General features: G+C 38.9%; 1 protein-coding gene across 1 annotated transcript in view; it reads right to left on the minus strand.

Moving 5' to 3' along the window:
- Nucleotides 1–25,153, minus strand: part of KLF8 (Kruppel like factor 8) — an 89,348-nt gene that overhangs the window by 29,922 nt on the left and 34,273 nt on the right. The window contains exons 2-4 of the mRNA XM_045072787.1: nt 21,987–22,551; nt 18,940–19,051; nt 11,263–11,402 (exon numbers count right to left, since the gene is read on the minus strand). Of these exons, the coding sequence (XP_044928722.1) occupies nt 11,263–11,402; nt 18,940–19,051; nt 21,987–22,551 (817 nt within the window). The remainder of the gene's footprint in view (nt 1–11,262; nt 11,403–18,939; nt 19,052–21,986; nt 22,552–25,153) is intronic.

Raw genomic sequence — 25,153 nt, forward strand, 5'->3', positions numbered from 1 at the left:
AATGAGATACCACCCAGCATAATCTCTTCCAGTTCCGTCCATGTTGCTACAAAAATTGGGTATTCATCTTTTCTGATGGAGGCATAATACTCCATAGTGTATATGGACCACATCTTCCTTATCCATTCGTCCATTGAAGGGCATCTTGGTTCTTTCCACAGTTTGGCGACCGTGGCCATTGCTGCTATAAACATTGGGTACAGATGGCCCTTCTTTTCACTACATCTGTATCTTTGGGGTAAATACCCAGTAGTGCAATTGCAGGGTCATAGGGCAGCTCTGTTTTTAATTTCTTGAGGAATCTCCACACTGTTTTCCAAAGAGGCTGCACCAACTTACATTCCCAAAAACAGTGGAAGAGGGTTCCCCTTTCTCCACATCCCCTCCAATACATGTTGTTTCCTGTCTTGCTAATTTTGGCCATTCTAACTGGTGTAAGGTGATATCTCAATGTGGTTTTAATTTGAATCTCCCTGATGGCTATTGATGATGAACATTTTTTCGTGTGTCTGATAGCCATTTGTATGTCTTGATTGGAGAAGTGTCTGTTCATATCTTCTGCCCATTTTTTGATATGGTTGTCTGTTTTGTGTGTGTTGAGTTTGAGGAGTTCTTTATAGATCCTAGATATCAACCTTTTGTCTGTACTGTCATTTTCAAATATCTTCTCCCATTCCGTGGGTTGCGTCTTTGTTTTCTTGACTGTTTCCTTTGCTGTGCAGAAACTTTTGATTTTGATGAAGTCCCAAGTTTATTTTCGCTTTTGTTTCCTTTGCCTTTGGAGACATATCTTGAAAGAAGTTGCTGTGGCTGATATCGAAGAGATTACTGCCTATGTTCTCCTCTAGGATCCTGATGGACTCCTGTCTCATGTTGAGGTCTTGTATCCATTTTGAGTTTATCTTTGTGTACGGTGTAAGAGAAGGGTCGAGTGTCATTCTTCTACATAGAGCTATCTAGTTTTCCCAGCACCATTTATTGAAGAGACTGTCTTTTTTCCACTGTATATTTTTTCCTGTTTTGTTGAAGATTATTTGCCCATAGAGTTGACGGTCCATATCTGGGCTCTCTACTCTGCTGCACTGGTCTATGTGTCTGAGATACCACCTTACACCAGTTAGAATGGTAAAAAATTTACAAGCCAGAAAACCACAAATGTTGGCACAGATGTGGAGTAAGGACAACCCCCTTACACTCTTGGTGGGAATGAAACCTGCTACAGCCACTCTGGAAAACAGTATGGAGGTTCCTCAAGACATTAAAAATAGAGTTACCCTGTGACCCAGAAATTGAACCACTAGGTATTTACCCCAAAGATACAGGTATAGTGAAAGAAGAGGTACATGCACCCCAATGTTCATAGCAGCAATGTCCACAATAGCTAAACTATGGAAGGAGCTGAGATGTCCTCAACAGATAAATGAATAAAGATGTTGTGGTTTGTATATGCAATATAATGTTACTCAGCCATCAGAAAGGATGAATACCCACCATTTTTGTTGGAATGGATGTTATTGAAGGAGATTATACTAAGTGAAATTAGTCAAGCGGAGAAAGACAGTTATCATATGGCTTCACTCATAATGTGGAATATAAGGAATAGTGCAGAGGGCCACGGGAGAATGGAGGGAAAATAGAATTAGAAGAAATCAGAGAAGGAAGAAAAACCATGAGAGATTCTGGACTCCATAAAACATCTGAGTTTTACAGAAGGGAGGAGGGTGGGGGGATGGGTATCTGGTGATGGGTATTGAGGAAGGCACATGTTGTCATGAACATTGGGTGTTATGTGTGACTAATGAATCATTGGACACTACATAAGAAAATAATGATGTAGTACATGTCGGCTAGCTGAACATAAAAAAAAGATAACTTATGAAACTCAACAGCCAAAAATCAAATAACTCAGGCAATGAATGGGCAGAAGATATGGACTGACATTCCTTCAAAGAAGACATACTTGGTTAACAGACACATAAAAAAAAATATTCAACATCATTCGTCATGAGGAAAATGCAAATCAAACCATAATGAGATATCACCTCACACTGGTCAGAATTGCTAAAATTAACAACTCAAGAAACAATAAACATCAGCATGGATGTGTGGAAAGGGGGATACTCTTCCACTCTTTGTGGAATGCAAACTGGTGCAAAACTGTCTGCAAAACAGTATAGAGGTTCCTCAAAATCTTAAAAATAAATCTACTTTATGAACCAGCTATTGCACTACTAGGTATTTATCTAAAGAATGCAAAATAGTGATCCAAAATGACATATGCACCCCAGTGTTTATAGCAGCATTGTCCATAGTAGCCAAACAATGGGAAAAGCAGAGATGTCCATCAAGATATGAGTGAATAAATAAGAGTTTACACACACAGACACAGACACAGACACACATACACAGAGGAATACTACTCAGTCATCAAAAAGAATGAAATCTTACCATTTGGGACAACTTGGATAGAACTAGAGTGTAATATACCAAGCAAACTAAGTCAGTCAGTCAGAGAAAGATAAATACCATATGATTTCACTTATGTTTGGAAATTAGGAAACAAAACAGAGGAACATAGTGGAAGGGTAGGACAAATAAAATAAGATAAATACAGAGAGAGAGAAAACTATAATAGACTCTTCATTATAGGGCTGAAACTGAATGTTGCTGGAGGGGAGGTGGATGGGGGGGTGGGATAATTGGGAGAATTAGGGCACTTGTTATGAGCGCTAGGTGATATACAACTAATGAATCATTAACCTGAAACTAATGAATCTACCCTGAACCTAATAATAATACAAAATGACAAATTTGAATTAAAAAAAGAAAAAATTTAAAAGAAATATGATATTGATATTATGGAAAACTGATATCAGGAATTTTTTTTAAAGATTTTATTTATTTATATGACAGACAGAGATCACAAGTAGGCAGAGAGGCAGGCAGAGAGAGAGAGGAGGAAGCAGGCTCTCCACAGAGCAGAGAGCCAGATGCGGGGCTTGATCCCAGGACCCCGGGATCATGGTTGAGCTGAAGGCAGAGGCTTTAACCCACTGAGCCACCCAGGCGCCCCGATATCAGGAATTTTAATGTGATAGTAATCTTGTGCATACTTTAAAAATTCTTTATCTTTTAAAAATATATTTTGAAGTATTTGACTATGATGATGGTGTCTGAATCTGTTCCAAAATATTACTGGGGAGAATGGAGGAGTCAGTAGGGATGTGAAAATACAAGATTGGCCATATACTGATATAATTGTTAAAGTCGGATGAAGAGTACCTGACAGTACAGTAAACTATCCCACTTTTACATTTTGAAATTTTTAGGTTAAATACTTAATATATATTTATACATGTATGTACGTATATACACACATGCATGCACATGCATACACATGCACACACATGTGTGTAATCAACCTTCACTGTACATGAAAGAGAAGCAAAGAAAACATCAATAAGAAGAGTGTCACAGGAATATTGTGACAATGCAGCCTGGAAAATGATCACCTTCTCAGAACCTCAGGGCACAGCATCTAGAATTCTGGTTTCTTCTATACAAATCCTAATACAGCAAATGTAATGCAGTGCATGTTTGCGAGAAAGGAAGGACTCTTTCTTATCCGTGGTGTCCACAACTCAATTCTGAGCTGGAGATTATTGGGGAGAAGGAGTTTCCAAAGCAGGATGTACAAACTAATAACTGAGAATCTACACCTAGCCCATAGGCAGGTTTCTTTGAGTCCATGGTGCTGTAATATTTTTAAATTTTATGCCAGCATTCAAAACCTCAGACATTTCACATAAAATATTGTTTTTCCTGTTTTCCTTAAAAAATGGGAAAATTTGGTAATGCTTAGTTGGATTTGAGTGAAAATTCTCTTTTATTTTATTTTATTTTTTTTTAATATAATTTTTTATTTTTTATAAACATGTATTTTTATCCCCAGTGGTACAGGTCTGTGAATCACCAGGTTTACACACTTCACAGCACTCACCAAAGCACATACCCTCCCCAATGTCCATAATACCACCCCCTTCTCCCAAACCCCCTCCCCCCAGCAACCCTCAGTTTGTTTTGTGAGATTAAGAGTCACTTATGGTTTGTCTCCCTCCCAATCCCATCTTCCTTCATTTATTCTTCTCGTACCCACTTAAGCCCCCATGTTGCAACACCACTTCCTCATATCAGGGAGATCATATGATAGTTGTCTTTCTCCGCCTGACTTATTTCGCTAAGCATGATACGCTCTAGTTCCATCCATGTTGTCGCAAATGGCAAGATTTCATTTATTTTGATGGCTGCATAGTATTCCATTGTGTATATATACCACATCTTCTTGATCCATTCATCTGTTGATGGACATCTAGGTTCTTTCCATAGTTTGGCTATTGTGGACATTGCTGCTATAAACATTCGAGTACACGTGCCCCTTTGGATCACTACGTTTGTATCTTTAGGGTAAATACCCAATAGTGCAATTGCTGGGTCATAGGGCAGTTCTATTTTCAACATTTTGAGGAACCTCCATGCTGTTTTCCAGAGAGGTTGCACCAGCTTGCATTCCCACCAACAGTGTAGGAGGGTTCCCCTTTCTCCACATCCTCGCCAGCATCTGTCATTTCCTGACTTGTTGATTTTAGCCATTCTGACTGGTGTGAGGTGATATCGCATTGTGGTTTTGATTTGTATTTCCCTGATGCCGAGTGATATGGAGCACTTTTTCATGTGTCTGTTGGCCATCTGGATGTCTTCTTTGCAGAAATGTCTGTTCATGTCCTCTGCCCATTTCTTGATTGGGTTATTTGTTCTTTGGGTGTTGAGTTTGCTAAGCTCTTTATAGATTCTGGACACTAGTCCTTTATCTGATATGTCGTTTGCAAATATCTTCTCCCATTCTGTCAGTTGTCTTTTGATTTTGTTCACTGTTTCCTTTGCTGTGCAAAAGCTTTTGATCTTGATGAGATCCCAATACTTCATTTTTGCCCTTGCTTCCCTTGTCTTTGGCGTTGTTCCTAGGAAGATGTTGCTGCGGCTGAGGTCGAAGAGGTTGCTCCCTGTGTTCTCCTCAAGGATTTTGATGGATTCCTTTCGCACATTGAGGTCCTTCATCCATTTTGAGTCTATTTTCGTGTGTGGTGTAAGGAAATGGTCCAATTTCATTTTTCTGCATGTGGCTGTCCAATTTTCCCAGCACCATTTATTGAAGCGGCTGTCTTTTTTCCATTGGACATTCTTTCCTGCTTTGTCGAAGATTAGTTGACCATAGAGTTGAGAGTCTATTTCTGGGCTCTCTATTCTGTTCCATTGATCTATGGGTCTGTTTTTGTGCCAGTACCATGTTGTCTTGATGATGACAGCTTTGTAATAGAGCTTGAAGTCCGGGATTGTGATGCCACCAACGTTGGCTTTCTTTTTCAATATCCCTTTGGCTATTCGAGGTCTTTTCTGGTTCCATATAAATTTTAGAATTATTTGTTCCATTTCTTTGAAAAAGATGGATGGTACTTTGATAGGAATTGCATTAAATGTGTAGATTGCTTTAGGTAGCATAGACATTTTCACAATATTTATTCTTCCAATCCAGGAGCATGGAACATTTTTCCATTTCTTTGTGTCTTCCTCAATTTCTTTCATGAGTACTTTATAGTTTTCTGAGTATAGATTCTGTGTCTCTTTGGTTAGGTTTATTCCTAGGTATCTTATGGTTTTGGGTGCAATTGTAAATGGGATTGACTCCTTAATTTCCCTTTCTTCTGTCTTGCTGTTAGTGTAGAGAAATGCAACTGATTTCTGTGCATTGATTTTATATCCTGACACTTTACTGAATTCCTGTATAAGTTCTAGCAGTTTTGGAGTGGAGTCTTTTGGGTTTTCCACATATAGTATCATATCATCAGCGAAGAGTGATAATTTGACTTCTTCTTTGCCGATTTGGATGCCTTTAATTTCCTTTTGTTGTCTGATTGCTGAGGCAAGGACTTCTAGTACTAAGTTGAATAGCAGTGGTGATAATGGACATCCCTGCCGTGTTCCTGACCTTAGCGGAAAAGCTTTCAGTTTTTCTCCATTGAGAATGATATTTGTGGTGGGTTTTTCATAGATGGCTTTGATGATATTGAGGTATGTGCCCTCTATCCCTACACTTTGAAGAGTTTTGATCAGGAAGGGATGTTGTACTTTGTCAAATGCTTTTTCAGCATCTATTGAGAGTATCATATGGTTCTTGTTCTTACTTTTATTGATGTGTTGTATCACATTGACTGATTTGCGGATGTTGAACCAACCTTGCAGCCCTGGAATAAATCCCACTTGGTCGTGGTGAATAATCTTTTTAATGCACTGTTGAATCCTATTGGCTAGTATTTTGTTGAGTATTTTCACATCTGTGTTCATCAAGGATATTGGTCTATAGCTCTCTTTTTTGGTGGGATCCTTGTCTGGTTTTGGTATCAAGGTGATGCTGGCCTCATAAAATGAGTTTGGAAGTTTTCCTTCCATTTCGATTTTTTGGAACAGTTTTAGGAGAATAGGAATTAGTTCTTCTTTAAATGTTTGGTAGAATTCCCCCGGGAAGCCGTCTGGCCCTGGGCTTTTGTTTGTTTGGAGATTTTTAATGACTGTTTCAATCTCCTTACTGGTTATGGGTCTGTTCAGGCTTTCTATTTCTTCCTGGTTCAGTTGTGGTAGTTTATATGTTTCTAGGAATGCATCCATTTCTTCCAGATTGTCAAATTTATTGCCGTAGAGTTGCTCATAGTATGTTCTTATAATACTTTGTATTTCTTTGGTGTTAGTTGTGATCTCTCCTCTTTCATTCATGATTTTATTTATTTGGGCCCTTTCTCTTTTCTTTTTGATAAGTCGGGCCAGGGGTTTATCAATTTTATTAATTCTTTCTAAGAACCAGCTCCTACTTTCATTGATTTGTTCGATTGTTTTTTTGGTTTCTATTTCATTGATTTCTACTCTGATCTTTATGATTTCTCTTCTCCTGCTAGGCTTAGGGTTTCTTTCTTGTTCTTTCTCCAGCTCCTTTAGGTGTAGGGTTAGATTGTGTACCTGAGACCTTTCTTGTTTCTTGAGAAAGGCTTGGACTGCTATATATTTTCCTCTCAGGACTGCCTTTGTTGTGTCCCACAGATTTTGAACCGTTGTATTTTCATTATCATTTGTTTCCATGATTTTTTTCAATTCTTCTTTAATTTCCCGGTTGACCCATTCATTCTTTAGAAGGATGCTGTTTAGTCTCCCTGTATTTTGGTTCTTTTCAAACTTCTTTTTGTGGTTGAGTTCTAGCTTTAGAGCATTGTGGTCTGAAAATATGCAGGGAATGATCCCAATCTTTTGATACCGGTTGAGTCCTGATTTAGGACCGAGGATGTGATCTATTCTGGAGAATGTTCCATGTGCACTAGAGAAGAATGTGTATTCTGTTGCTTTGGGATGAAATGTTCTGAATATATCTGTGATGTCCATCTGGTCCAGTGTGTCATTTAAGGCCTTTATTTCCTTGCTGATCTTTTGCTTGGATGATCTGTCCATTTCAGTGAGGGGAGTGTTAAAGTCCCCTACTATTATTGTATGATTGTTGATGTGTTTCTTTGATTTTGTTATTAATTGGTTTATATAGTTGGCTGCTCCCACGTTGGGGGCATAGATATTTAAAATTGTTAAATCTTCTTGTTGGACAGACCCTTTGAGTATGATATAGTGTCCTTCCTCATCTCTTATTATAGTCTTTGGCTTAAAATCTAATTGATCTGATATAAGGATTGCCACTCCTGCTTTCTTCTGATGTCCATTAGCATGATAAATTCTTTTCCACCCCCTCACTTTAAATCTGGAGGTGTCTTCGGGCTTAAAATGAGTTTCTTGGAGGCAACATATAGATGGATTTTGTTTTTTTATCCATTCTGATACCCTGTGTCTTTTGACAGGGGCATTTAGCCCATTAACATTCAAGGTAACTATTGAGAGATATGAATTTAGTGCCATTGTTTTGCCTGTAAGGTGACTGTTACTGTATATGGTCTCTGTTCCTTTCTGATCTACGACTTGTAGGCTCTCTCTTTGCTTAGAGGACCCCTTTCAAGATTTCCTGTAGAGCTGGTTTGGTGTTTGCAAATTCTCTCAGTTGTTGTTTGTCCTGGAAGCTTTTAATCTCTCCTTCTATTTTCAATGATAGCCTAGCTGGATATAGTATTCTGGGCTGCATGTTTTTCTCATTTAGTGCTCTGAAAATATCATGCCAGCTCTTTCTGGCCTGCCAGGTCTCTGTGGATAAGTCAGCTGCCAATATAATATTTTTACCATTGTATGTTACAGACTTCTTTTCCCGGGCTGCTTTCAGGATTTTCTCTTTGTCACTGAGACTTGTAAATTTTACTATTAGGTGACGGGGTGTGGGCCTATTCTTATTGATTTTGAGGGGCGTTCTCTGAACCTCCTGAATTTTGATGCTCGTTCCCTTTGCCATATTGGGGAAATTCTCCCCAATAATTCTCTCTAGTATACCTTCTGCTCCCCTCTCTCTTTCTTCTTCTTCTGTAATCCCAATTATTCTAATGTTGTTTTGTCTTATGGTGTCACTTATCTCTCGAATTCTCCCCTCGTGGTCCAGTAGCTGTTTGTCCCTCTTTTGCTCAGCTTCTTTATTCTCTGTCATTTGGTCTTCTATATCACTAATTCTTTCTTCTGCCTCATTTATCCTAGCAGTGAGAGCCTCCATTTTTGATTGAACCTCATTAATAGCTTTTTTGATTTCAACTTGGTTAGATTTTAGTTCTTTTATTTCTCCAGAAAGGGCTTTTATATCTCTCGAGAGCGTTTCTCTAATATCTTCCATGCCTTTTTCGAGCCCGGCTAGAACCTTGAGAATTGTCATTCTGAACTCTAGATCTGACATATCACCAATGTCTGTATTGATTAGGTCCCTAGCCTTCGGTACTGCCTCTTGTTCTTTTTTTTGAGTTGAATTTTTCCGTCTTGTCATTTTGTCCTGAGAAGAGTATATGAAGGGGCAAGTAAAATACTAAAAGGGTGGCAACAACCCCAGGAAAATATGCTTTAACCAAATTAGAAGAGATCCCAAATCATGAGGGGGGAGAAAGGGGATAAAAAGAGGTTCAAAAAGGAAGAAAGAAAAGAAAAAAAAAAAGAAAAAAGAAAAGAATTTAAAAGAAAAGAAAACACCTAAGAAAAATATAAAAAAGAAAAGATATATATATTAGATAAACTAGTAAAAAATCGTTAAAAAAGAAAAAGGTAACAGTTAAAAAAAATTTACCCAAAGGCGAGAAAAAAAACCAAAAAATCAAAAAGAAAAAAATTATATTAACCGCAAGACTAAAAAAAAATCACAGGGAAAAAGCCATGAGTTCTGTGCTTTGCTTTCTCCTCCTCTAGAATTCTGCTGCTCTCCTTGGTATTGAAACCGCACTCTTTGGTAGGTGAACTTGGTCTTGGCTGGATTTCTTGTTGATCTTCTGGGGGAGGGGCTTGTTGTAGTGATTCTCAAGTGTCTTTTCCCCAGGCGGAATTGCACCGCCCTTACCCGGGGCTGGGGTGTGTAATGCGCTTGGGTTTGCTTTCAGGAGCTTTTCTTCCTTGAGCGCTTTCCGTAGACCTCCGGAGGACGGGAATACAAATGGCGGCCTCCTGGTCTCCGGCCCTGGAGGAGCCGAGAGCCCAAGGCCGCACTCCTCAGTGCGCGCTCAGAGAACCGCGCCCAGTTACTCCCGTTTGCCTGACCTCCGGCAGCGCTCCGAGCTCACCGAGCCTGCGACCGGTTCAAGGTCACCCCGAGCTGCGAGCTTACTGTCGGCTCTGTCTCTGTAGCCGGCTTTCCCGTTCCAATACCCGCAAGCTCTGTGACACTCAGACACCCCCGATCCTTCTGTGACCCTGCGGGATCTGAGGCCACGCTGACCCCGCGTGGGCTTCGCCCCGGGTAGCCTCTGGAGCGATGTCCCTAAGTGGAACAGACTTTTAAAAGTCCTGATTTTGTGTTCCGTGCTCCTCCGCTTGCCGGGAGCCGGCCCCTCCCCCTGGGGTCTATCTTCCCGTCGCTTTGGATTCACTTCTCCACCGGTCCTACCTTTCAGTAAGTGGTTGTTTTTCTGTTTCCAGAATTGCTGTTCTTCTTCTCTTCGATCTCCAATGGATTTTCAGGTGTTTGCAATCTTTAGATAAGCTATCTAGCTGATCTCTGGCTAGCTGAAGTAGTCTCAGCCAGCTACTTCTCCGCCATCTTGACTCCTCGAAAATTCTCTTTTAGATGGGGCAGTGCCCTCCAGTTGGGCACAATCTCCATCAGGTCTTTCTTTCTTTCTTTCTTTCTTTCCTTCCTTCCTTCCTTCCTTCCTTCCTTTCTTCTTTCTTTCTTTCTTTCTTTCTTTCTTTTTTCTTTCTTTTTAAAATTGCCTTCGGCTCAGGTCATGATCTCAGGGTCCTGGGATCGAGTCCCACATTGGGCTCTCTGCCTGCTCCCCCCCCCCTGCCTGCCTCTCCATCTACTTGTGATCTCTCTCTGTCAAATAAATAAATAAAATCTTAAAAAAAAATTTCTTTTCAGTGTACAAGAATTCATTGTTTATGCACCATACCCAGTGCTCCATGCAACATGTGCCCTTCATACTATCAAACACCAGGCTCACCCTCCTTCCCACCCCCCGCCCCTTCAAAACCCTCAGATTGTTTTTCAGAGTCCATAGTCTCTCATGGTTCATCTCCCCCTCCAATTTCCCTCAACTCCCTTCTCCTCTCCATCTCCCCATGTCCTCTTTTTTCTTTTTTTTTTTTTAATATGCACCTTTTTCTTTCTAGTGAACAAAGGTATGCTATAGGTTAGTGGATTGTGCCTAGCTCCAAAAGCCTACTTTAATTTGACTTAGTTTAAATTGCCTTTGTGCTTTCTAATACTCAGTAAAACCTGTGGGAATCTGGTATGAAGGGAGGGAGTGATATCTTAGTTCCTTAATCTTAGCACAAGTGTTATTACTTCCCTATTAGAAAGACCCATGAGTGTTCAATGGGGATAATGCCTATTCAGAAGACACCAGAATTAGTATTTTCCTACATTGGTTTTATAAAAGCTACATTTGAGTAGGAACAAGACATAAGGGTAAAATCCATTAATGAAACCTGTGTCCATGAGTATAAGTGGGTCAGTCTTTATTTCAAGACTTTCTTCTCTTCCTATCTCTCACAGACTCTGTGTATGTGTGTGTGCTGAGAATGAGGTGAAGGTGTGCAGACCTGTATGGATTCTGCGGTGGGCTTTCAGGTAGGAGCTCTTGGTGTAAACTTTGTTGCATCCTGCAAAATCACATTGGTGAATCCGTCTTCTCTTCAACTCAAGAGACTCCTCTCCCTGCATTAAAGTCATTGCTGATGGTCTGAGCAAAGAAAGAAAAATAGCACCAAAGAACGGTTTTACTATGGAAGCTAAATAAATGGCCTTACACACAGTGGGATCACCTCATACATAGATTTAATGTATGCAAATTTAATAGTTGATCTTCAAGAGAAGAAATAATTCAATTAGTTCAAGCAATTCCCTCAACTAGGCCATTCTTCTCAGTAGGGGCAGATCCCAGGAGGTGGTAATGTTACCTTGGGTGGTTTCTGTTCCCAGTGTGAGCATTCCACTCTAACAGGAATCAATTTTGTGTTTACATAAATGTATTTTTTCATACTACATAGTTGTTAAAAGGCAATAGAACTACTTGATTAGTTCTAAGATTGGAAGCAAAGAATGCTGTAAACTTACAGAGAGAAACAGTATGCAACTGTACTTAATGTGAAATTAATAGATTTTCAAGGGCAAAATTGGTGGTCTAGACAATTAGAATGTAACTCTGTCATAACATGCATGTTCGTGCACATGTGTGCATACAAACTCACACCTTCACTTGCAATGCAATTTACCTATCCATGTTTTTTGCTTTTTAATTTTTTTATGTTATGTTAGTCACCATAGAGTACATAATTAATTTTTGATGCAATGTTCCAAGAATCATTGTTTCTGTATAACACCCAGTGCTCCATGCAACATATGCCCTCCTGAATACTCATCATTGGGCTAACACGTCACTCACCACCATCCCCTCTAAAATCCTCAGTTTGTTTCCCAGAGTCCATGGTCTCTCATGGTTCCTCTCTCCCTCTGATTCTCCCTCTTTATTTTTCCCTTCCTTCTCCTAATGGCTTATATTCCAGAAATAAGCGAAACCATATGAAAATTGTCCTTCTCTGCTTGACTTATTTCACTTAGCATAATCTCCTCCAGTTCCATTCATATTGATACAAATTATGGATATTCATCCTTTCTGATGGCTGAGGAATATTCCATTGTATATATGAACCACATCTTCTTTATCCATTCATCTGTTGAAGGGCACCTCAGCTCCTTCCACAGTTTGGCTATTGTGGACACTGCTGCTATGAACATTGGGGTGCATGTGCCCCTTCTTTTGACTACATCTGTATCTTTGGGGTAGATACCCAGTGGTGCAATTTCTGGGTCATAGGGTAGCTCTATTGGTAAACTTTTGAGGAACTTCCACACTGTTTTCCAAAGTGAATGTACCAACTTGCATTCCCACCAACAGTGTAAGAGGGTTTCCTTTCTTCACAACCTCTCCAACATTTCTCATTTCTTGCCTTGTTAATTTTTTCCCTTTCTAATGGTGTAGGGTGGTATTTCTCTTTGATTTGAATTTCCCTGAAAGTTAATGGTGTTCAAAATTTTTAATGTTTGTTAGCCACTTCTATGTATTCTTTGGAGAAGTGTCTGTTCATGACTTCTGACCATTTTTTGACTAGATTATTATTTTCTTTTGGTTTTTTGGGGGTGTTCAGTTTAAAATGTTCTTTATAGATCATGAATACCTTGCCTTTTATCTTGTAGTGTGATTTGAAAATATCTTCTTTCATTCTGTGGGTTGCCTCTTTGTTTTGTTGACTGTCTCCTTTGCTGTGCAGTTCTTTATCTTGATGAAGCCCAAAAGTTCATTTTTTGTTTCCCTTGACTTTAGAGACCTGCTTTTAAAAAAATATATTTATTTTTTAAATTTCTTTTCAGTGTTCCAGAATTCATTGTTTATGCACCACACTCAGTGCTCCATACAATACGTGTCCTCCACAATACCCACCACAAGGCTCACCCAACATCTTTTGCCTCCCAAACCCTCAGTTAGTTCCTCCCCTTCCCCTCCCAAACCCTCAGTTCCTCAGAGTCCAGAGTCTCTCATGGTTTGTCTCTCCCTCCAATTTCTGCCAACTCCCTTCTACTCTCCATCTCCCCATGTCCTCTGTGTTATTCCTTATGCTCCACTAATAAGTGAAACCATATGATAATTGACTCTCTCTGCTTGACTTATTTCACTCAGTGTAATCTCTTCCAGTCCCGTCCACGTTGATACAAAAGTTGGGTATTCATCCTTTCTGATGGAAGCATAGTACTCCATAGTATATATGGACCACATCTTCTTTATCTATTTGTCTGTTGAAGGGTATCTATTTTTGTCCCCACAGTTTGGCGATTGTGGCCATTGCTGCTATGAACATTGGGGTACAGATGGCCCTTCTTTTCACTACATCTGTATCTTTGGGGTAAATACCTACTAGTGCAAATGCAGGATCATAAGGAAGCTCTATTTTTAATTTCTTAAGGAATCTCCACACTTAAGACCTGTCTTGAAGGAAGTTTCTGTGGCCAGTGTTGAAGAGGTTACTACCTATGTTCTCTTCTAGGGTTTTGATGGATTCCTGTCTCACATTGAGGTCTTTCATCCATTTTGAGTTTATCTTTGTATATCGTGTAAGAGAATGGTCCACTTTTTTTTAAATTTTTTTTTAATTTTTAATTTTTTATTTTTTATAAACATATATTTTTATCCCCAGGGGTACAGGTCTGTGAAGTGAGAATGGTCCACTTTAATTCTTCTCTATATTGCCATCAGATTTTCCCAGCAGCATTTATTGAAGAGACTCTTTTTTCCATTGGATATTTTCTCCTGCTTTGTCAAAGATTATTTGACATAGAGTTGAGAGTCCATATCTGGGCTCTCTCTTCTGTTCCATTGGTTTATGTGTCTGTTTTCGTACCAAGCTGTCTTGGTGATCACAGCTTTGCAATAGAGCTTGAAATCGTGCAATGTGATGCCCCCAGCTTTATTTTACTTTTTCAACACTCCCTTGGTGACTGGGGTCTTTTCTGGTTCTATACAAATATTAAGATTTTTTTTTATAGTATGTTGAAAAGTACCATTGGTATTTTGATCAGGATGGTGTTGAAAGTATAGATTGCTTTGGGCAGCATATACATTTTGACAATGTTGATTTTTCAGATCCATAAGCATGGAATGTTTTTCCATTTTCTTGTGTCTCCTTCAGTTTCCTTCATGAGTTTTCTGTAGTTCCTAGAGTATAGAAGGTTTCCCTCTTTGGTTTAGGTTCATTCCAAGGTATCTTAAGGTTTTTGGTGCTATTTTAAATGGAGTTGATTCCCTAATTTCTCTTTCCAAAGTTACATTGTTAGTATATAGGAAAGCAATTGATTTCTGTGCATTGCTTTTGTATTCTGCCACATTACTGAATTGCTGTTTGATTTCCAGTAATTTGAGGGTGGAGTCTTTTGGGTTTTCCACATAAAGTATCATGTCATCTACAAAAAGGGAATTTGACTTCTTCTTTTTTTTTTATCAACTTGAGTACATTTATTTCTTTTTATGGTCTGATTGCTGTTGGTTGAAATTCTGGTACTATGTTGAAAAATAGTGGCAAGAGTGGGCATCCTTGTCATGTTCTTGATCTTAAGGGAAATTCTCTTAGCTTTTCCCCCATTGAGAATGATAATCACTGTAGGCTTTTCATTGATGGTTTTTATGAAATTGAGGGAAGTTCCCTCTATCCCTACACTCAAGAATTTTAATCAGGAAGGGATGCTGTATTATGTCAAATGCTTTTTTTGGCATCAATTAAGAGGACCATGTGGTTCTTTTATTTCCTCTTACTAACCTGTCCTATCACATTGATTGATTTGTGCATGTTGAACCATTATTGCATCCTGGGGATAAATATCAGCTTGTTATGGTGCATAATCATTTTACTGTACTGTTGGATCCTATTTAACTAGGATCTTGTTGAGAATTTTGGCATCCATACTCATCAGGGATATATTGGTCGGAAATTCTCCTTTTTGATGGGATATTTACCTGGTTTTTGGATCAAGGTAATGTTGGCCTCAAGGAAGTTTTCCTTCTGTTTCTGTTTTTTGAAACAGCTTCAGGAGAGTAGATATTATTTCTTCTTTGAATGTTTGGTAGAATTCCCTAGGGAACCCATCAGGCCTGGAATCTTGCTTTTTGGGAAGTTTTTGATCATTACTTCCATCTTGTTACTGGCTATTGGTCTATTCAGCTTGTCAATTTCTTCCTGATTCAGTCTTGATAGTTTATAGGTTTCCAGGAAGGCATCAATTTCTTCCAGGTTGATTAATTTATGGGCATATAATTGTTGATAATAATTTATGATTACTATTTCCATTTCTTTGGTGTTAGGTGTGATCTCTCCCCTTTTATTCATAATTTTATTAATTTGGGTCCTTTTTCTTGCCTTGTGGATAAGTCTTGCCAGTGGTTTATCAATCTTATTAATTCTTTCAAAGAAGTAGCTTCTAGTTTCATTGATCTGCTCTACTGTAGTTCTGGTTTTTATTCATTGATCTCTGCTCTAATCTTAATTATTTCTCTTCTCATGTGTGGCTCAGGCTTTATTTGCTCTTCTTTCTCCAGTTCTTTAAAGTGAAGAGTTAATTTGTGTATTTGAGATTTTTCTATTTTTTTGAGTGAGGTTTGGCTGGCTTTGTATTTCCCCTTCAGGACAGTCTTTGCTGTATCCCATAGGTTTGGGGCCCATGTGCTTTCATTTCTTATTGGTTTCCATCAATTTTTTAAGTTCTTCTTTGGTTTCCTGGTTGACCCAAACATTCCTGAGCAGGATGGTTTTTAGCTTCTCAGAGTTTGAATTTCTTTCAAACTTCTTCTTATGATTGAGTTCCAGTTTCAAAGCATTGTAGTCTGAGAATATGTAGGCAATTATTGCAGTATTTTGTTATCAGTTGAGACCTGATTTGTGACCCAGAATGTAGTCTATTATGGACAGAGTTCCATGTGTGTTTGAGAAGAATAAATATTCTGTTGTTTTAGCGTGGAATATTCTATATTTACCTATGAGGTCCATCTCATCCAGTGTGTCATTCAAAGTTCTTGTTTCTTTGTTAATTTTCTGCTCAAATGGTCTGTCCATTACTAAGAATGGAGTTTTGAGGTCTCCTACTATTAACATACTATTATCAGTATGTCTCTTCATTTTGGTTAACAGTTGGCTTATGTAGTTGGCTGCTGCCATGCTGGGAGCATAGATATTTACAATTTTTAGATCCTTTTTTTGTTTATACCCTTTAAGAATGATATAGTGTCCTTCTATATTTCTAACCACAGTCTTTAGCCTAAAATCTAATTTGTCTGACATGAGAATTGGTACCCCGGCTTTCTTTTGCCATCTGTTGGCATGAAATATGGTTCTCCATCCTTTCACTTTCAGTATGGATGTGTCTTTAGGTTCAAAATTAATCTCTTGTAGACAGCATATGGTTGGGTCATGTCTTTTAATGCAATCTACCACCTTGTGTTTTTTCGTGGGAGCATTTCAGCCATTCATTGAGAGTGATTAATGAAAAATATTATTTTATTGTTGTCATGTTACCTGTGATAAGTCTTTGTTTCTATAGAGAGTAAATTTCTGTTCTATGTCACTCTTGAGGTCTTTCTCCTTTTGTAGAACTCCCCTTAATATTTCTTGCAGGGCCAGCTTGGCAGTCACATATTCTCTCAGTGTCTCCCAGTCTTGGAAGCTCCTTGTCTCTCCCTCCACTCTGAATGGCAGTCTTGCTGGATAAAGTGTCCTTAGCTGTTGTTCTTCTCATTTAGTAAACTGAATATGTCTTGCCAGCCCTTTCTGGCTTGCCATGTCTCTGTGGATAGGTCTGACTTTATTCTGATGTTCTTCTCTCTGTATATAAGAAATCTCCTCCCCCTTGCCACTTTCAGATTGTTTCCTTGGATCTATAATTTACAAATTGTACTATGATATGATGTGGCATTGCTCTGTTCTCACTGATCTTGAATGGGGTCCTCTCTTGCCTCTTGGACACAAATGCTTGTTTCCTTCCCCAGATTAGGGAAGTTCTCGGCTAGACTTGCTCAAATAAATCTTCTAGACCTCCCTCTCTCTCCAACCCCTCAGGGATCCCAATAATCCTGATACTGGAATGTTTCATTAAGTCACTAATCATTTTCATTTTGATTCCTTGGTTTTTAATTTGTTTTTCTTATGCCTACTTGGTTTCCTTCTTTTCTATCATCTTACTCTCTATCTCACTAACTCATTCTTATGCCTTGTTTACCCTAGCAGTCTGCGTATCCACTATAGACCCAATTTCATTAACAGCATTTTTAAATTCAACCTGATCAGATCTCACATCTGCCCTTAGAGATTCTATATTGTCATTAATATTTTTCTCAAGCCTAGATATTGACTTCATAATTGTTACTCTGAAGTCTATTTCTGACATCTTGGTTATATCCATATCCATTTGTTCCGTGGCAGAGGTCACAGTCTCTGGTTCTTCCTTTTTGGGGGGTTCCTCCTTTTAGTCCTTCTGTTGAAGGGTGGTTGGGAGAATGTACAGAGTCCAAATCATTGACCACAATCCAAGCAAGATGCACATGTTTTATAGGGCTCATAGGGTTGTTGGCTTCTTGTTCTTCCACCCTATCTTCTGGAGGAAGGGCCTGCTACACTGTTACTCAGACATTCCTATTTGAGCAGAATTGCCCTGCCCCCTGTGGAGCAGTATAAACTGGTTTTGGGGGGCTTTTGTTCTCTGGTGGTTTTCCTTGGTGGCTTTCTGCATCACTTCCAAGAGTCAGAGCAGAAGTGACCATATACAGGGGCACCTGGGTGGTTCAGTGGGTTAGGGACTCTGCCTTTGACTCAGGTTATGATCTCGGGGTCCTGGGATTGAGTACGGCATCAGGCTCTGCTCCATGGGGAGCCTGCTTCCTCCTCTCTCTTTCTTTGCCTTCCTCTCTGCCTACTTGTGATCTCTGTCTGTCGAATGAATAAATAAAACCTTAAAAAAAAAAAAGTGACCATATACAAACCTGTGTCTCAGAACAGAGAGATTGCAGTCTGATCTTCACTGAGCTCTACAGGTTACACTCTTTCCATTTCTGTCTGTGCTGCTATATCCACAGGATTCTGGGTTGTGCACCCAAGAGCTGAACTCCACCCCTCACACTCAGGGCTGGGCATATCTCTGTCCTTTGTGCTTTTAAAACTGCAAGCTGTTTCCAGTTCACACGTGTGCTCCTATAGCTCCAGGTTTCAGTCTTTGGGGCTGTCCTAAAGTTCTTTCCCCTCTGCTAATGGTTTTTAAATCTGTGCCCAGTCTCCACTGTGGGACACATTTTTGTTCCTGTGTTATTTCACCTTCCTGGCACCAGTGCTTATGGCAGCTCCCTCCCCCTTCCATTTATCTTCTGATATCTGCCAGTGGAATCATGGCTCCCACTTCATACCTCAAGACTGACCACTGGAGATATTCTGTTTGTAAAGATCCAGATCTATCTTGTTATATCTCAGGCTGATTTTGTGGTTATTCAGAATGGTCTGGTAGATATACATCTCAATTCAGCAGACCGGTTGATATAGGGTCCCCTACTCCTCCACCATCTTTTCACTGATCTACCTATATTTTGTTATCCTTAAATGCTTACTATTGTGTCTGAGAATTTGTTTCACTTCTGCCACAGACACACACATGATTATAAAGACAGACCTGAAATAAAGACAAAAGCTACTCACTCTTGCTGTAGTCCCTGAATACCTTGTAAAGCCGAAAATCCACTCTCAATTGCACTCTCCTCACTGTCACTTGGGATATCCAGTGAAGACAAGGAGGTGGTGTCAATTTTAACTAAATGTAAAGAAAAAGAGCAGTGTGGGCTACAAATATATATGCCTCTGTGATCATTTTCAGGATTCCCAGTTTGCCCCACAATGAGAAGTAGCAACAAGATAGAGAAACAAAGAAAAGTCAAGGATGAAAGAAGTGTGTTTTTATGAAATGAAGAGAAGAACATTTAAAATTTTCAGCATAGCTAAAATTCCTTTGAGGGAAGGTAATAGGAGCATTCTGGTACCACTGGAATGAGCTTCTCTAGGATAGCTGAGTTAAGTAGGATAGGGCCTGAGTATGATTTAATTTTCTATCTCTAGCCTCCACAACAAGGGTGTCCTGACATGTCTGGCTCAATTTGTGTTTGTTGAGTTGAACTTTCTAAATAGTTTACTGACTGTCCAAAGATCAATGCCTAGGTTCACTTCAGAAATGAGGATATCTCTTTTGGTTTTTGTGCCCCCAAATGGAAATGGGTTAATTAGATGAAACACATACCTACTACCTAGTAGGTGCTTGACTCATATTGGCATCTTTCCCTTTCAGCTATTTTGGGAGAAGCCCACAAATATTTATTGTCAATCACTGTTGTTTCAGATCCCCACCAAAACTCAATCAAATGGTCACCTGTCTCCTATATCTAGTTAAAGCTTCAAAATTTCTATATAGGAGAAGCTTAAGCATGGCGATAAGGTTGTGGTGGGGGGAGTGGAACATTTTGCTATTGCAGTTATCTCCATACTCTGATTGTATGTACACTAAAATGTTTTAAGCATACATTTCTGTGTATGTGTGTCTCTGCATACATGTGTGCACATATGTTACAAATGTCCTAGTATACTAAAATTTTGTATACATTGTGAAAAATAAAAGTAACATGTAAAGGGTGAGAAAATAGAAGTAGAAACGTTGATACTTTCTTTTTGTGCTCCGACTGTTTTGTGTGCATTCCTCATTCACCCACATCCCAACCAAGGTGTAAGCATCCATTTTGGAGACTATTGGGCTAATGGTTTTAGTTTAAAATTACACTGAAATATTTGAAACTTATTTTGTTTATTCAGAGTGGCTCTGGATGACTGAGGGATATTATGGGGGCAATTCAAAGCCCTGTAAAATTATTGCTTAGTGTTATCACTACCTTGATATCAGCAAATTCTCAGGGAATTGTATTTTCTCATTTCCTTTTTGTTCGTCTTTCTCTTTCTATATGGGAACTGATACTGAAATTTTAATTAACCCCTCAGGGAAATCTCAAAGACAAGACTTTGTCATAAACACTTAGCATTATCACAATTAACCACTAGTAGATTATTTTTTAAAAGATTTTATTTATTTATTTACAGAGAGAAAGAGATCACAAGTAGGCAGAGAAGGAGGCACAGGTGGAGGGGGGAAGCAGGTTCCCTGCTGAGCAGAAAGCCTGATGTGGGGCTCAATCCCAGGACCCTGGGATCATAACCTGAGCCAAAGGCAGAGGCTTAACCCACTGAGCCACCCAGGTGCCCTAGATTATCATTTTTATTCAGAGAAAATACTACAGAGTCTCAACAGTTCGATGCTTAGTATGTTGTTTTTCAGTCTCCTACATTTGGTGATGATGGAATGATTACAAGGCATTAAATTTCAATGAGAAAAGTGTTAGAAAGTGTTTTTTATACTGAGCTAAGATCTCATTTTTAGTCATTTCCATCCACATATCTCCCTTTGTCTTTTAAATTCATGCTAAATATTTATCAGCTCCTTTTTAGACATGTATTTGAAATCTCTCACCATCCTAACTCTCTCTTTTGATTATATTCCAATTTCCCAATGTCCTTCCTAAGGCACAACATACAAAACTGATTTTAATTCTACAGCTGTGGTGAAGCTAAAGATTTTGAACCACATCATACAATTGTCTTTGATCCTTTCCAATGACAAACTAAAGTAGACACATCTCCATGATGGGAACTGGGTGGCTGGGAGATAGTGGTGAAAGAGGGACTTAATTTATTCCTTTCTGAATTCTGAACTTATTTTTAAGATTAAATAAAAAGGAAGATTATAGCATATGAACTCTCTCCTGTACATATTTTAAAGTTTGTTTATCAAATTATTTGTTGCATGACAACTACTATCTACCATTGTGTTAACTTCTCTGAAGATGCACAAAAGGAAATAAGAGATTTTGTCCTTGAGAAATTTATAATTCATTTGGGAAGAATGTCCATATACATGTAACACAGGCAAATAAAAAAAGTAAAATGGAGTGTGATAGATGCCAAATGGAGGGGAGCACAGGGAAGATGGCAATATTTCAAAGAAAACTATTTTACCTGTAGGGAAGAGAAAAGATATGGTATTGGGAGAGGCAGGTGGTAAGCATGGCTACTTATGTAGGGACAGAAATGTTCTCAACTTTTCCACAAAAGCATTCCTAGTGGCATAGACAGATAAGCACATTTTCTTAGAATGTCCCAGGGTGTGTGCCTTAACAAGCTTAAAACTATTTTTGGCATTGCAGCTTTATCTTAAAAGGTTACTCAAATTGTACATTTTTCTCTAATAAAAATCATATTTTTAAAATATAAAATGCTTTAAATTACTTATTATCAAATAACACACAGGTTCCAGGAAGATACATAGTATTTCACTCAATTATATATATGCCCCAATTTGAGAGGCCTGGACTAAACAAAAGAGCATCATTGCACATTCTTTTTTTTTTTTAATTTTAATTTAATTTAATTTTTTTCAGTGTTCCAAGATTCATTGTTTATGCACCACACCCACTGCTCATTGCACATACTTAAGCACTGAAGAGACATGATAAAAAATAGTATTTATAAATATTCTTGAAGCTGTGTGCACAAATAATTAAAAGGGGTGAAAAGAGATAGGAAATAGGACATTTCCAAAAGAGAATAGATGGAGGAAGTCAAGGTCCAGAAAGAGGCACACTGAAGCTTACCTGATCCAGAATTTTTACCATCTCCTCCAATGAGTGGGACTGTAATGGCTGCAGGGTCCCCATCTGCAAGCAAAGTAGTATATACCATGGGCAGTGACTGTACCACAAGTGGGATAGTCTTCAGACCACTCAATTTATTTGGTAGCCTGACTGAAGGCATGGTGTGAATCACATGTAAGATCTGCTGGCCACCAGTGCTCTGAGAGGAGGACAGGATAGAGCCTGAAGTCAGAACTGTAGGGGTATTTGCTGACGTGACTGTGTTAGATGTTGAAGTGGACACTAAAAGTGTCTGGAGAGCAGGCTGTGGCTTGGTAGAGTGTACTGGAGCTTGCAGCAGGTTGGCAGGCTGGAGAGAAGCCTTGGGCTTGTGAAAAGAGAGGTCAACTGGTTCCATCTGGGGCAGGTTGAAATCATTATCCAGAAGTTCTTCTGGGGGCTCAATCTTGATGTCACTAATTAGTGATGAGTTCTCCATAGGATTGGCATCCAGGAATGGTGCAGACGTCATCTTCTCTCTGTTTGCTGACTGAGGAGGATCTCTGATATAAATAGAGCCAGTGACCTTAAATAAATGAATGAATGAAAGGTGCAAAATAGTCAGTACCCTGAAGAAGAGACATGTGAACCATGAAAACAAGAAATCTGTATTTTCTTCTCATGGACAGAATACATAGGGATTTGAGAGAAGTGAGGCTGGAGTATGAAGAAAAAAGAAGGGAAACTTTACTGAACACTGGTACTAACCAGGCACTGCATCAGGCAAATTATTTCATTTAATCTTTATAATAACCATATAACATTACTTAAAGTCAACATTTTTTTGCATATCAACTGTAAGTACTGTGCTAAGCCCAGTGAGGGCAAATGCAAGAGTTTACCCATGAAGTGCATACTAACATACTAACTATAATGATAGAATAATATGAATAGCTTAATAGTCACACCATAATAAGTGATGCAGCAGAGATATAAAGCGGGGCATTTTAGAAGAAGAAAAAAGAAAAATAAATTCTGTCTAGACAAGAAGAGAGAAGGCTTCAAGGAGATAGAGCTATTATATATGGATCTTAGAGAATTGATAAGAATTCTTTAGGCAGAGAAGGGGTAAGATATATATTGCTGTCTATAGAGATATAGCAACAGACAATATGCTTAGGGAATAATGATACAGTATTGTCAGTTGTATTATATGCAAAACAAAAACATCCAACTTTAAATTTAAAAGTATGAATTAAATGACCATTTTATAGGTAACATACTTTTTAAAAACCCATAGTACCTCAACCTAGTTAAAAATTCCTAAAAATTCCACTAATGTAAAGGTTAATGATACTGTGAATTGTGTATGCTATTGTCAAACAACACCCTGGACCTTGAAGATAGTCTTGGAAATAATGGTACTATTTTATCCTGTTAACAAAACAAGGCTTCATTCTCTATCATAATTAGATTTGGGTTATAGGAGTTTTATTTTTTTAATTGTTTTTATTAACATATAATGTATTATTTGCCCCAGGGGTACAGGTCTGCGAATCATCAGGCTTACGCATTTCACAGCACTCACCATAGCACATACACTTCCCAATGTCCAAAACCCAACCACCCTCTCTCTACCCTTCTCCCCCTCATTAACCCTCAGTTTGTTTTGTGAGATTTAGAGTCTCTTATGGTTTGTATCCCTCCTGATCCCATCTTGTTTCATTTTTTCCTCCCCTATCCCCTCACAAACCACCCCCCTCCCTGCCTCTCAAATTCCTCATATCATAGAGACCACATGATAATTGTCTTTCTCTGATTGCCTTATTTTGTTCAGCATAATACCCACTAGTTCCATACATGTCATTGCAAATGTCAAGATTTCATTTTTAATGGCTGCATAGTATTCCTGTGTGTGTGTGTGTGTGTGTGTGTGTACCACATCTTCTTTATCCATTCATCTTGATGGACATATAGGTTCTTTCCATAGTTTGGCTATTGTGGACATTGCTGCTATAAACATTTGGGTGCACGTGCCCTTTCTGATCACTATATTTGTGTCTTTAGTGTAAATACCCAGTAGTGCAATTGCTGGGTCATAGGGTAGCTCTATTTTCAACTTTTTGAGGAGCCTCCATGCTGTTTTCCAGAGGGATTATAGGAGTTTTAAATTATGAAAGATGCCCAATAATGCATCCCTTAAACAAAATAAAACTATCCTTTATTTTTGCATATTAGGAATATGATGGAAAGTTGAGTTTGAGGAAAGGCTGTGCTATAAAATATAATTATTTCAAAGACCAGAGTGACATGTGCAGAGTTATTTTTGTGGGAATTAACTAGCTCCTCAATGAAGGAAAAATTGAAGAAAAAATAAGTGCATACAGAGACCAAAAAGAAAGTAAGAGGGAAAATATTGGTGACACATTTATGAGACAATTGGAAAAAATTGAATATTGACAGGATATTGGATGATATTTAAGAATTATTATTAATGTTTATAGATTTAATATAGATTGTTGGAAGATGGCAGGAGTAGGAGGACCCTAGACTCTCCTTGCTCCATGGATACAACTAGATAACTACCAAATCATCCAAAGTAATCAAGAAATTGATCTGAAGACTAGCAGAACAAACTCCATGACTAAAAGTAGAGAAAAGGCCACATCAAAGAAGGTAGAAGACTGGACATGTGGTTTGAGAGAGAAATGGATTGCGGTGGCTGCAGTGAGGAGGGAGCCACAGTCATGGAGGAGGGTGAGAGACAGACTAACACACATGGAGTGCACAAATAACAATTGGCATGGAAAGTGAGAGGGGCTGAATTTTAAGACTCCTGACAACAGGTGGAACTTAAATCGCAGAGTTTTAAAGGTCAGCGATCTTGGGACGCCTTGGTGGCTCAGGTCATGATCCCACGTCCTGGGATCGAGTCCCACATTGGGCTCCTTGCTCCACAGGGAGCCTGCTTCTCCCTCTGACTCTGCCTTCCACTCTGTCTGCCTGTGCTCGCTCTCACTCGCTCTCTCTCTGACAAATAAATAAATAAAATCTTTAAAAAAAAAAAAAAAGGTCAGCGATCTGGATAGCATTGTATTGCTCTTGGAGAGAAGGCAAGGAAACAACTTGTGGAAATAGAGCATGGAGACAGTGACCTGAGGAGCACCTGAGGCACAGAGTAGGGAGGT

This window comes from Mustela putorius, unplaced genomic scaffold (genome assembly GCF_011764305.1).
Source record: "Mustela putorius furo isolate JIRA1106 unplaced genomic scaffold, ASM1176430v1.1 tig00004121_pilon_pilon_pilon, whole genome shotgun sequence".
NCBI lineage: Eukaryota > Metazoa > Chordata > Mammalia > Carnivora > Mustelidae > Mustela > Mustela putorius.